General features: G+C 37.0%; 2 protein-coding genes across 3 annotated transcripts; one reads left to right on the forward strand and one right to left on the reverse strand.

The window, feature by feature from the left end:
- The first annotated feature begins 337 nt into the window (after positions 1–337).
- On the forward strand, positions 338–4,042 carry LOC115797917 (voltage-dependent anion-selective channel protein 2-like). The gene is made up of 9 exons (XM_030754492.1): positions 338–492; positions 1,254–1,325; positions 1,457–1,506; positions 2,383–2,535; positions 2,616–2,668; positions 2,763–2,990; positions 3,156–3,306; positions 3,412–3,469; positions 3,556–4,042. The coding sequence occupies exons 2-9, from the start codon at positions 1,259–1,261 to the stop codon at positions 3,645–3,647; spliced, it is 852 nt and encodes a 283-aa protein (XP_030610352.1). The 5' UTR covers positions 338–492; positions 1,254–1,258; the 3' UTR covers positions 3,648–4,042.
- On the reverse strand, positions 3,864–11,817 carry LOC115797918 (catechol O-methyltransferase domain-containing protein 1-like). 2 transcript variants are annotated; one of them, XM_030754493.1, is made up of 7 exons: positions 11,685–11,817; positions 9,912–10,036; positions 9,714–9,819; positions 8,190–8,308; positions 7,754–7,808; positions 4,770–4,903; positions 3,864–4,683 (listed from the first exon to the last, which is right to left on the reverse strand). In XM_030754493.1, the coding sequence occupies exons 1-7, from the start codon at positions 11,764–11,766 to the stop codon at positions 4,531–4,533; spliced, it is 774 nt and encodes a 257-aa protein (XP_030610353.1). In that variant the 5' UTR covers positions 11,767–11,817; the 3' UTR covers positions 3,864–4,530. The 2 variants fall into 2 exon arrangements, with proteins under 2 accessions (XP_030610353.1, XP_030610354.1); XM_030754494.1 differs by lacking the exon at positions 11,685–11,817 and adding an exon at positions 11,249–11,398.
- Between the last annotated feature and the right edge of the window lie 1,446 nt (positions 11,818–13,263).

Here is a 13,263-nt window from a genome sequence, read left to right on the forward strand (position 1 = left end):
TAGCACGAACGAGCAGGTGATCAGGTGTACTCAATAAAGTGGCCAGCGAGTGTATATTATATCAAAGCCTTTTTTCCTCCTGATTATGTGCAGCCTGTGAATAATGTGTCTTAGATTTGTAGTACTACACAGAAGCTCTGAACAAATAGGCCCACAGCCTGCAATAGTATATAGGTTACCATGGAGATTTAGAGGTCTTCCAGTTGCCTGTGTACTGGTACCACACATTTGTATTTTGTAATTTTTTTCAGAATTAAGTTTTCTGTTGTGAAATAATATAATCTGTGCTCGAATTAACATTAGGATTATTTACACCGTTATCACGTGACCCATATTTCAGTCGGGCACAAAACGCACAGCTATATTTTCAGGTCCTGCGGAGGTCAGCAGGTTGTTGCGGTATCTCCTCCATATCGTCCTACAGCTCGCTCTTTTCGCCGCTTTTCTTGTCTGGCAGGTTGGCAGCTGTATAATAAAGAGCAGTAAGTCTCGGTAAGTAATAGGCTGAGTAAAAACTCAGGCTGTTCGTGTTTTATTTGCTATGTTGTAGGAGAGACGGCTGCCAGACATCCTATTTGCTAGCTAGAAAACGCCCCCTACCAACAGACTGTCTGCAATTCTATTTTATGCCTTTATCACACTTTCGTGTTGCTGTGTTTGCAAGTATTTGCATGGAAAATAAATGGAAATAGGGGACGAAAACTCTTAATTTCAGTAAAGTTTCACCAGTAAAGCGCATCAATTTATTGAACCTGTGACTCAGCTGCTTAGTTATTTCAATACCATTTAAAGCTCTTTTACATACAGTCTATGACTTATAGCTGTAGTAGTAAATAAGAAGACACTTTAGGAAGCGTTTGGGCTTCTTAACCAATAACCTTCATGTTCTGATTACTGGAAGAAGTCACTTTAACCTTGAGAGATACTTGTGTCTGGCAGTACAGATAAATATAATTATATATATATTTTTTTCCTTAGTGACAGCATTTAAACACTAAACTATTTAATAAAATAAAAATGCTTAACAATTCAAGTCTTTAAGACTATTTTAATAGCTGGGATTTTTCAACTTGTCTTTTTTGTCTATATTAAGTTTAATTAGTTGAGAGCAGGGGAAGAGCTTAAAAGTACTTCATGTCTACAAGTCTATTTTGCTCATGTCAACACACATGCATGGTTTTTGATTCTTTGATTAACTGGCACTACTATACTCCTGTGTCATCATTTACACTCTGAAATCATGTGTGTGACAGGCAGGATGGCAGTCCCTCCAGCGTATGCAGACCTGGGCAAATCAGCAAAGGACATCTTCAATAAGGGATATGGTAACTGGAAGAAAGATAAAAGGCAGCTTTATAAGTGTGTATTTGCTGACCTGCAGAGGTCAGGTCTGCTGCTGGAAACTCTTTTCCAAACAAAGGAAGTAGTTTTTTTTTTACTGTCATTGTTCTTGCAGGTTTTGGGCTCGTTAAGCTTGATGTGAAGACTAAGTCTTCAAGTGGAGTGGTGAGTTTAATTGTAAATATAATCTCCAGTAGTGCAATGTAGGTAATATATACTAATACTGTTATTGCAGATATGAAATGTCACCATATATGTCAAAAGATAAAGGAACTGCAGAACCTAAATGGATAAAAATGTTTAAGGTCATTTACAAACAAACATTACAAAGTTTGCCTACAAGTTTGCTACCTGAGTAGTTGGCGTCACAGAGTATGCGGTTCAATGATGTAACTTTGTAATGGTACACATTGTCCATGTTTCATAATAAGTTATATGCCATGATGTTTGCCCTTTTTAAAGTAAGTTTGAGTTATTGTATTTATATTTAAATTTTGTTTTGTGTCATATGATAATATGACAACTTTCCTCTTATCATGTTCCACTGTGCTCTAGGTGGTCTAATCAGTTTAAACCCTTTGAAATCCACAGTGGGTGTTTTTTTTTCCATTTATCCATATTGAGCTATTTGAAAAAATAACATGATTCATGACATCATGACAGGTATACTGTACATCTGGCATACTGCCCAGCACTACTTTATGAGTACAACTGCAAGAAAAACTTTACCTAGCAATTTATCTTTTTTCTTTGGCTAATTGGAGGAGAGGGGAAAAAAGTTTAATGCTGCTCAGTGTGTTCAGTGGAGTCATGAAAAGCACAGGTGGTAGTAAGGTATTAGTTTTGTCACAGTTTTTTAATTTAGTCAACTTTATTTAAATTGCTTAATTGCATAGTAATTTGAACTCTTGTTTAATCAGAATTGGCATAAAAAAAGTATATAAGGACAGTCTGTTATCATGAAGGTGTTTCTTCTGTGCGTGGTAGATAACAGCAACAATGTTTCCGACCAGTATGTTTTCTTTCATGTGTTCATTTCAGGAATTTAAAACATCAGGCTCGTCCAATGTAGACACCAGCAAGGTCACCGGAACCCTGGAAACCAAGTACAAATGGGCCGAATATGGACTGACGTTCACGGAGAAGTGGACCACAGAAAACACTCTCGGAACAGAAATTTGTGTTGAGGATCAGGTAATTCATGTCATGGGTTATAATGTGGATCATTTTTTAGAAAAAAATGAACCAGGAAAGTAAATGATTTTCTTTTTTAGATCACCAAAGGCCTGAAACTTACATTTGAGACCACATTTTCACCTAATACTGGGTAGGTTCTTTGCTGATCAGAAATTCATTCATAATTGGTAACCTGTGACTAACTAAATAACCTCATTTTAATTTTTTGTTTTTAAATTTCACAGCAAGAAGAGTGGCAAGGTCAAAACTGCTTACAAAAAGGAATACCTTAATGCCGGTGTTGATGTAGATTTAGACTTTGCTGGTCCTACTATCCATGGAGCGGCAGTGGCCGGGTATGAGGGATGGTTGGCAGGCTACCAGATGACCTTTGACACGGCCAAATCCAAGATGACCAAGAGCAACTTTGCTGTTGGTTACAAAACCGGTGACTTCCAGCTCCACACCAATATGTATGTTTTTAAATATATATATATATATATATATATATATATATATATATATATATATATATATATATATATATATATATATATATATATATATATATATATGATTTTCAAAACAATGTATCGATCTATGGGTCAGGGTCTAATGTGTATTACAATTTCCCCCAGAAATGATGGTTCAGAGTTTGGTGGATCTATTTATCAGAAAGTTAATGATAAACTGGAGACTGCTGTGAATCTTGCCTGGACAGCAGGCAACAACGGCACTCGCTTTGGAATCGCTGCTAAATACCAGTTAGACTCCAGTGCCTCCATATCAGTAAGACATTCTCACTTTTTCTTACATTTTAAAGATATTGTAAAGTCTAGTAGGAGGTAACACATTCACTCTGTGCTTAAATGATATAATACTTCTTTCCTCCAGGCTAAGGTAAACAATGCCAGCTTGGTTGGAGTTGGATACACCCAGACTCTCCGGCCTGGTAAGAACCACCTCATTAATGATGTCCTATAGAAACACTTCCAAATCTCTGAGGACCTCTTTTCATTAACTTAACGAATATTTCAGGCATGAAACTCACCCTGTCTGCACTTGTTGATGGGAAGAATATTAATGCTGGTGGCCACAAAGTAGGTCTAGGCCTGGAATTGGAGGCATGAGGATCATCTGTACCGTTTCATAAGGAGAGGAAGGAATATCGGCAGAATCTGGCCTTCTGCCTTCCTGTGATCAGCAATGTGTATTTGAAGCCAAACAAAGTAGAACCCCAGTACACAAGCACTGATGAGATGGAAACCTTTCCATCAACTTCCTTTGATTGTGGTTACAATAAGTAGTGAGTCACATGTATTTATTAATCAGTTACTCTTTTTGCCAATTTGCCCCCAAGTAATGATAGAAAAACCCTCCACTCGGTGTTAAATGTGGGCTTTTTTTTTTTTTTCCTAAAGTTTGACAATCCAAGAATGGTTCCAAAAGCGAAACTTGTTACTTTGCTAAAGTAGAATGTAAACCCGAGGTGTTATTTTGCACATTAAACTTTACTCTTATTTAAGCTCCTCCTCCTTTGTTTTATTTGCAGATTTTATTTGTATATTGTAGTACTGTGCTGCCTGTGGAAGGGTTACTTCAATATGCTATGAAGACTGAAGCCAGCCTCTTGACTGCTCTTCACTTGCTTTCCTAGAGAGGCTTGATTATGCTGAGTGAAGAGTTTAGGACCTGTTACCTATAATAGCTGCTTCTAAGTTGCAAGACAATGCTATGCATTTTTATTTTCCTCACTGTGGCTTGAGTGACAGATTGAGTGAATTATCCACCTTACTTCCCCTTTGAGGACTGTGACACTAATCAGGGAGCTGTTTGTGTGTTGGTGTGTGTCTACCTTTACAATAAAGTCCTGAAATCAACCTTTATTCTTGCCTCTAATTTGATGCAAAATTTTAAATCAAACCCCTTTATTGTATAATTAAAGTAGTGCACAGTGGTAGGAACTCATTGTTTTCTTAAAGTGTATAAATTGTTGCACATCTCTGACATGCACTATAGTTTGATAGCCAGGGTGACTCCATCTCCCACTGTGAGCATGCTCAGATTAACTCGTGCATCTCTGTATAGCTTCTTGTTCAGCTTGTCAATGGCCACAGTGTCGGCATCATCTGGGGACGGATTCAGCACCTTCCCACCCCACAGCACCTGCAGCACCGGAGAGACATTTTTATAGAGGATTTGCTGCTTGAAATGGCACACTGCAAGAACTTGTTTTTGGTTGCAGCACTTACATTGTCAATAGCAATGACACCTCCTTTTCTCAGCAGCTGCAGAGACTTCTCGTAGTAGTTGTCATAGTTAACTTTGTCTGCGTCAATGAAGATAAAGTCAAATGTTTCTGCCTGACCAGAAGACAGGAGATCATCTGAAAGAGACAATAAAACAGAGTGGGGGGAAAAAATAAATCACTTAACACTGTAGCTGTCACACCACAGTCTCCTGCTGGCATACTACAAAGCAACTTTGGCTTAGCTAGGCTTACTTTGCATTAACTGCAAACCATAGTCAGAGATAGTGGCTATCACAACGGTGAGTATCAACTCTCTTTGTTAACCCAGGGTTTTCTGCTTCAGATGGTCATATACGTCAGTCAGACACCTTATCAGAAGAATGGGTGATAAATAAGGGCTATAAAACCCATACGATGGCAAGAGCCAACACTGGTGCTGCAAATAAGGCAAGAGAGCAATGTTGCAGGAAACTGGTAATTGTGAACTCATATGTAAGTATATTTATTTTTCCACTTGGTTTACTCTTAGTGCTGATTTTATTTTTACTGTGACAGCTGCACATTAGATCTGTGAAACTTGAATGAATGCAGTTCAGCATCCGTGCGTTCAGGTGTGACGCTGTCCCGTAGCCTCACGACAGACATTGAGAAATTAGATTTATTTAATATTCTTGGTGATAAATGGCCCACAAGTAGACTGATCAATTTTCTAATTTGTGTTGTAGTAGCTAAAATTCCAGCCATGTAAAATAAACTTTGCAGCAGTTTAGGAGCAAAAATAAAAATATATAGACAACTTAAATATATGTAAATTCACAACTTCCTTCTGTGTTGTTAGGAAGATGAAGCTCAACAGGATGCATATCTACACTTAAAATCATTAGTTTTCCAAATGTTTGTATGTGTTCACACTAAAATAAAAACACAAAATAAATAAACAAACAAAAAAATAGTAACGCAAAAGCATATTTTCTGTGGTTTTGTATTTTTGGTAGTTATATAATCTGTTAATCACAAAAAAGGCAGAAAAAAAATGGTAAAGCACATTCTCATTTTTAGCAAGATGTCAAATTACAGTTATTTATTTGCAGTCCTGAACAGAAAAAAACTGTTTTGGTGGTTAAATGTTACACTTGAACATTTTCTGTGTATGTGTATGTAGCCCACAATAAATCTAGTAAAACTATGGAGTCTGACTAGCTTAGCTGCATGCTAAACTGAGCTGAGTGATCTTTTTCACAGAAGGTGCTGCTTGTCTTTGTATGCTAGTACTTCATGCATGCAGGTTCAGATGAGACAACTATATCTATGATTGCTTAAGAAACACCACTGGGACGATATACAGGCTGTATATTTTATGAGTTATAACCTAGCGGCACTTTGATGGCTATCGTTTTTATTGCATCTACAGGCCTGTAATATACTACAGTATTACTACTTTGCAAAATACTAACTTAGATTATGCTAATATTAGGACAATAAAGCTGCACTGGAACATCTCACCAGTGGTTAGAGGCGCAGGTGAATGACTCACCTGTCTCATCTCCTTGCACAGACAACTAATGCTAGTTCAGTTATGAATATATGTGTGTATAAAATGAGGTAGTTGGATTGTTAAATCAAGGATAGCATCTAGATTCACTCAGTGAATTCTACCCTTTATACAAGCTTTATAGTGTCTAGGGGCTGGAAATCAGCCATAGTGCTCAAGTAACATCTGCTTATATCGGAGAGAATATCAGAAAGGCAGCACAGGTCTAATAATCACTGTCTGCACACAAAGATCTACTGGAGCTCACTAAACTAAATCATTCCATATCAATTGACGAGAAATTCCCAGCCTAACCATCTAGAATTTCCCTGAATAAGATTCCAGGGTGATGATGCACCCTGGAATTTTCATCAGTTTTCGTGCTTCATTATTTATGTAGCTAAAGACTGTACTGGGGCAATAGTTCATACATAATTTAGCCCAGTGCATGAGACACGCACTGTGAAATTTTAGCTCTCTATCACAAAATCTGTCAGTTTTACAAGTATTAAAATATACACTTTGAGGCTGTGGGTGTTGTCTCTAAACAAAAATATGAATTTTTCAAAAATTCATTTCAGGAACCTGAAGCAGAACAGCATTACAAACTTTGGATATGTTACTACCACACACCTAATCTTTCTAGAAAAGTCAAATATCACAATGAACTGGCATGAAAATATATTTTTTTTTAACTTTCAGTCTCTAAGACAATTCATCTGATTTGAGTAGTTTCATGTTATGGAGTGCACTTCATATATGGGAATCTGTGTTACAAATCCCAGCCCCCTATCTTTGAAACAGTTCTTTTTACAGGGTCTACTATCACATTTTCAAGCAAATTCAGAATTTCATGTTGAACCTCAGCTGCACTTTTGAAAGTACACATTCCTGAAGTAATAGCAGCAGATACTTGGCCCAAAAAATGTGAATGACGTAGCTTAAGTAGTTCTCTAGATACAGCTATTTGAAAATGGCTCCCCAGAAAGTGCTGCTCAGACAACGCTTGAAAATGTGCCTGACTTCATCACAAAAAAGTGTATCATCACCCTGGAAATTTTTGTGAAAATGAGGCTGGAAGTGCTTGGTCAATTATGACTTATTGCTAACTAAGTTCACCCACCTGCCCAATCCACCTTCAACCCCTAGATGTAACACTCTTTAAATACCACTTAAGCTGTAATGTGACTTAAGTATTTATTAACCTTTAATATTTAAATCATACAAGATGAAAGCTCTACATTACTTAGCAAATTGATTAGGTCACCTGTCATAAAAAAAGAAAAAACTAATACTCTGTCAAAGACTTGAAAAACTAAAAACTATTTTGTTATTTATTTGACAAATAACAAACTGAATTCATGTTTTAATACCCACATTTACAGAAATATATATTTAAAAAAAAGATTTTCAGTCAAATGTACGACAGTAAATAAAGAGCAGCATTACCGTACCTAATGTTTTCAGTGCTGGCTGAATGCGTAGATCGATTTTGTTCTCAACTCCAGCCTGTTATCAGAAAGACACAATAATGATTTAAAGAGATAAAAAAGTGAGCAGAGTGTCGCCGTATATCAGGACGCTAACAAAACAAACAAAACGGGACACCTGTAAATCTTTTTTGCTTAATAAATGATTTAAATGATGAGTTACAGAAAATTTCTTTCACATGACTTTCTATAGTTCACGTGATGTTTTCAGAGAGGACTGTCAAAACATCTGCTCCACATGCAGCTGCAAAGATGTCAAATAAGAGCTACAGTACATCTTTTACCCTTGATGTCACAGTGTAATGTGGGAAAAATGGAAAAAGTATACACACCCCACTTGAACCCCACAATGTTAGAGGTGGTGTTTCTAAATTTAATAAAACACAGATGTGACCTGTACCTCTTTCCAGAAGGGTTTGCCGATGTTGGTGTACTCTTCACTGACATCGCATGCTACCACAACTCCATCATCAGGCAAGGCCAGAGCCATGTTCAGTGTGTTGTAGCCTGTGTAAACACCTGTAGGTGCAAGGAGAAATCATCATTATGCACGATGACAGAAAGAGCACGGAGCACACACGCTTCAGTAAGTAATCAGGTTCACTGCAAGCTCTGATGCCGTTATTACAGTTCCCTCCGTTGTTTGAGCAAATATTCTGGAGAAAGCTGATTTCCTGAGCACAGCTACATGTTCCCAGGATTCTAATCAGCTTTTTATATGTGTGCATGTGCAGGACAGGAGTACTGCAATGATGAAATGACAGTCAAAATCATCCTTTCTCAGGCTTAAAGTTATTAAATGGATAAAAATTCTAGACAAGATACTAACCTATTAAGGTAGGTGAAATTAATTAACGGGTTAGTGAGCTGTTAAGCCACTAAGCTTAGCGTAGCTTGCTAAAACTACGAAACAAAGCCCAGCTGTAAAATGACGGCAGCGCAAACTGAGCATCACATTGTCACTCGGCTGGTGATGCAAAAATTTATAAAGATTTTTGAACTTTGTTTCTAATCTGCTGCTAAGTCTGGTTTACAATACTGGAACTGCAACTATTAGAGTACAGATAAGAAAACTGATCGGATACTTATTACCAAAAAATATCTGTTCAGTCAGTACAAATAATTTCACTTTGATCTTAAGTGATTTCCACGTCTTCTTTATCAGCCCATGGAACAGTAACCTTTAATGTTTAAATGCATCAAGTTTAAAGTTTCAGAGCGCTAATAAACAGCAGCATTAAAATAATTAACTTGAGTTAAAATCTTTATTTTACTGATCTGTGCGCTGAATCACCAGATCAACAATTTTCTGAAGAATTTATCTCTTGTCTTATTTGCAACAGTTATATTACTTTTATATTTTTGATGTTATTTATATATTTTTATCACCATTTTATCATTATCATCTGATAATCTCTCTGACTGGAGTCGGAGGCATTCATAGGGATCTTTCTGGGCAGAAAAGTCACATGACCCTTTTTTATGTGAGTGCTCACAGAGCCTGAAGCATAAAGCTGGGCTTAACAAAGAAAGCTGATAACCACCATCGTGATCTGACTGGGGCTTTAGGTTTTGCGTCAGCTGAGTAACACAAAGAAAGCCTGAAAGTGCTGAACTTCCGTCATAGTACCGAGCCTCTCATTGCCCCCCCCCCCCCAAAAAAAGGTTCAAAATTAGTCTACTTTAATCACTGGTCTACTGTATCTTAAATCTAATCTAATCAAGTGGCTCCAGTGCAATTTTCCGTGCAACTCTGTGCAACTCCTCCAAGTAGGCAATTTTTATGTGTGCATGTTGTATAATGTTACTGTGTTTGAACAGGTAAAGAAAACTCAAAGCTCATTCATAAAAGCTGTACATGTCATCATCATCATCATCATCATCATCATCATGAGTTGTGTGATGGTAAATTCGACACCCTTACCGATCTCTATTGCTTTCTTGGTTTTGATTAGTTTGGCCAAATTGGTCAGGAACTGTGACTCTTCAGAGGAAACCATCATCCCGTTCCAGGAGTCTTCCATTGTCCTCTGAAAGCAATGAACGGAAGCTGGTTATATAAATTTCATAATACTATATGAAACCTGATTAGATTTTATGACATTGTACAAGACCTCCTTACCATTTTGAGTTTTTTCAGGACCGGATGTTCCCTCATGGAGTGACTGAGGACATACTGTAACAGTGGATTGTTTTTTCCCTCGCAGTGGCTTTTGGAAATGCTCATTCTGGAGGATTTCTTTTTTCCTGAGGGCACACATAACCAATTAAACAGATATGAAAATCTTAAGAGCACAATGATGTCAGGGGGCCTACTAGCCAATTTATCTGTCTTTCAGAAAACCCAAGATATAGTTAATCAAATATCCATCCATTTTCTTTTTTCTTCCACTTATCCAATTCAGGGTCGTGGGGTGGGGCTTTCCCAGCTGTCAGAGGCACAGAGGACACCAGTCTGTCGCAGGGCTAACACAGAGAAACAGACAACTATTCACATTCACACCTACGGGCAATTTAGAATCACCAGTTAACCTAACTCCACTAACCACATGCCTTTGGACTGTGGAAGGAAGCCAGAGTACCCGGAGAAAACCCATGCAGTCACATGAAGAACATTATTTGCATGCATACCGTGCAGATTGTCTGCTTGTAAATGTCACTTCAATAGCTGTTGGATTTTCTTTTTAATTGCTTTTATTAAAACCAGCAGAAGCTGGAAAGAGAAGCAAATAAATGAGTAGAAGAGGACTTTGTACTGGAAAGCTTCAGAATGGGTGTTAACTAATGATTATACGAACTTGACGCATTACATAATAAAGTCCTATTTTTAAAGTGAATTTTAAAAAAAATGGGAGTTCTGCTTGTAAAAAAAAAAAAGTGCACCAACACAATTTTCAGTTTGTAGCATATCAAGGTAATTTACACGATTTAAAGCTTAACTAAAACACTAGATCAATGAGTGCAGCATATTTAATTCTATAGACCCGCAATCATCATTGCAGCTCTTGCCTTTAGATAAACTGCATAACCCCCAAACCGAACATTTATTAATATAAAAACCCGAATAAGTGTCTGATGCAGCCACAACATGAGGGGGAATATTTGTTGCTTGTTTCTTTGCACTTACGATAAGAAATCAATGCAAACCAAACACAGGCTAGACTTCCACGTGGAGTTATATAGCCTCTTTGAAGCTTTAAACTTGTGGTAACAAAAATATAAAAACAACTACTAAAAGAAATGAAAAATAAATACAAAAACTGGATTCACACATAGTTCTCCAATAATAATAATAATAATAATAATAATAATAAAAATATATAAAATCTAAACAATTACGGTTCGCACCTCTGACAGCATTAAGTCACCTTGCGCACACCTTGTTGCTTGTATGTTTTTCTGGTGTCGTAACGACGTAATAAGGATTATTTTTGTAGTATTGACCGCCTTTGAACTTACCGATAAAATAACCGGCGACAAAAATGACGCCTAGTGTGACTGAGCCCACCAGCGCTTCTTTGGTAACGATACGAAAAGGCATTTCTTTTACGGCAAACTGAACGCACTTCCAGCTCTTCCGGGTTTCCCGGCGGCCACTGTACCATTATGCTGCGAGTAAAGGCGGCGCTAGCGGGTAGCAGGCGATTACTTCGCCCAGTTGTGTTTTTTAAGAGTCTGTTTCTGCTGTTACCGTGTGGCTGTTGTTCTGCTTAGCACTAAATACTATCAGGAAACTGTAAAGCACAGCAAACAGCAGAGGCAACTGAAAGGGAACGGTGACAAAAAGCGAATGCATGTCTGATAAATATAATGAAAACGTGTTACATAACCACTTTTTAAATAAATCACACATGTAGTGCATGCTCCAAACGATTGCACGAAAACGAGAACTCACCACAAAACCGAGATGGGTCTGGAGGGTCTGGGAAAGGCGAATAAATGAATTCCTGCTTAACAAACCTTAAAAAAATGGTCATTCATGTGTGCATGATAGCGGTCATGTGATCTGCTTCCGCTCTCGTGATAGGACTGTAAGAAACACCCAACGACCGAAAGATAATACGTCACTTTTCTTGGAAGAGCTCAAGAGAAAAATGCCGAAAAGTGTGGCTGACCAGTCCTGTGGTCCTACTAAAATACTTTCAGTGATCAACAAGTATCTGATCTAAGCTCGCATTTCATGCAGAAAGTTAAAAGTTTTAATTTCCATAGCTCTGCAATATAAAACGCGATTGTAAATTTCCTTTATAAAAAGATTTAGCACTAATTTTATTATGCAATTCTGTCTGAAAATACTTTGCATTTCATTTACTTTACATTTTATGTTTCATGTTTCTGCGTGTGCAGCATTTTTGGGGTTACAGCTGCATGCAGTAATCCCTCACTGTATTGACCTTGATCCTACTGGATTATTCTTTTAGTGGCGCGACAACGGACTAATCGTCATTCATCGTTTGTTTGGCTGAGTTATTTCTGAGAAACATGACTCAGTGCATTTTAATAAAAAAGTATAAAGTTTTATTTAAAAAAAAAATGATCAAAGCACTCAAGTAGCCGCCTGCTTGACAAGTGTTTTACGTCTGCAACCATAAACTGAAAACTGTAAAGTAGGTTGTAAAGTTACTGTGCAATCACTGACAGTATTTCCATCAGACTGAATAAACAAAACCGCTTCTTGCAGATCAGCAACAATTTAGTTAATAAACAGCAACAATTCTGTGGGAAATATCAATATATTAACAGTTGCTATTAAATCTGCTAAGTTTTGGACTTTGATTTATTTGCTCATACTGAATTAAGAGGCAAATTTGAAACTGAAAAAAGTAAATGTATCTTTACTGATTTCTTTTAAAAGATATATTGAAAATGTTCCTTGACAATGAGTCTTGCATAACTTTATATACAGACATCATGTAAAAAAAATGTAGAAACATACATACAGTACAAAGATAAGACTGTCCACACCACAATATTCAACTAAATGTGTTTTTCTGGGTAAAAGATAACAGAAAAACCTTCTAAATAAATATAGTTTGCAGTTTTCATACAGTTCACAGACTTACGTTTATGATTCTGTTGGTTCAGGGTATTCAGGTATGACTTACATCTGTTTATTGTTGTTATTTTAGGGAATATAACTTCAATACTAGTATATTGAAAATGTTTTTCCCAACCATTATAGTGATAACATAAACAATAAACTCTAAACTTTAGAGCCACTCACGAACGAGCTTGTTCTTGAAGAACATTTGTTTCTATTTTAAAATAATATCAGTTTTGTCTGAAGTGTTGTAAATGATAGTTAACGATTAATCCAATCATTTATCACTGTGGGTGTACAGAGTGTAGAGTCTCATTTTCAGTCACTGTCACTCCTTTGTTACAGTGACAAATTGTGTTACATAATCAATATTTTAATTTTTTAATTTTCATGTACTGCTGTGGCAGGCAAGGCAGAGGACCCCAAAGCAGGA

Source organism: Archocentrus centrarchus, chromosome 19 (assembly GCF_007364275.1).
Source record: "Archocentrus centrarchus isolate MPI-CPG fArcCen1 chromosome 19, fArcCen1, whole genome shotgun sequence".
In the NCBI taxonomy this organism is placed as follows: domain Eukaryota; kingdom Metazoa; phylum Chordata; class Actinopteri; order Cichliformes; family Cichlidae; genus Archocentrus; species Archocentrus centrarchus.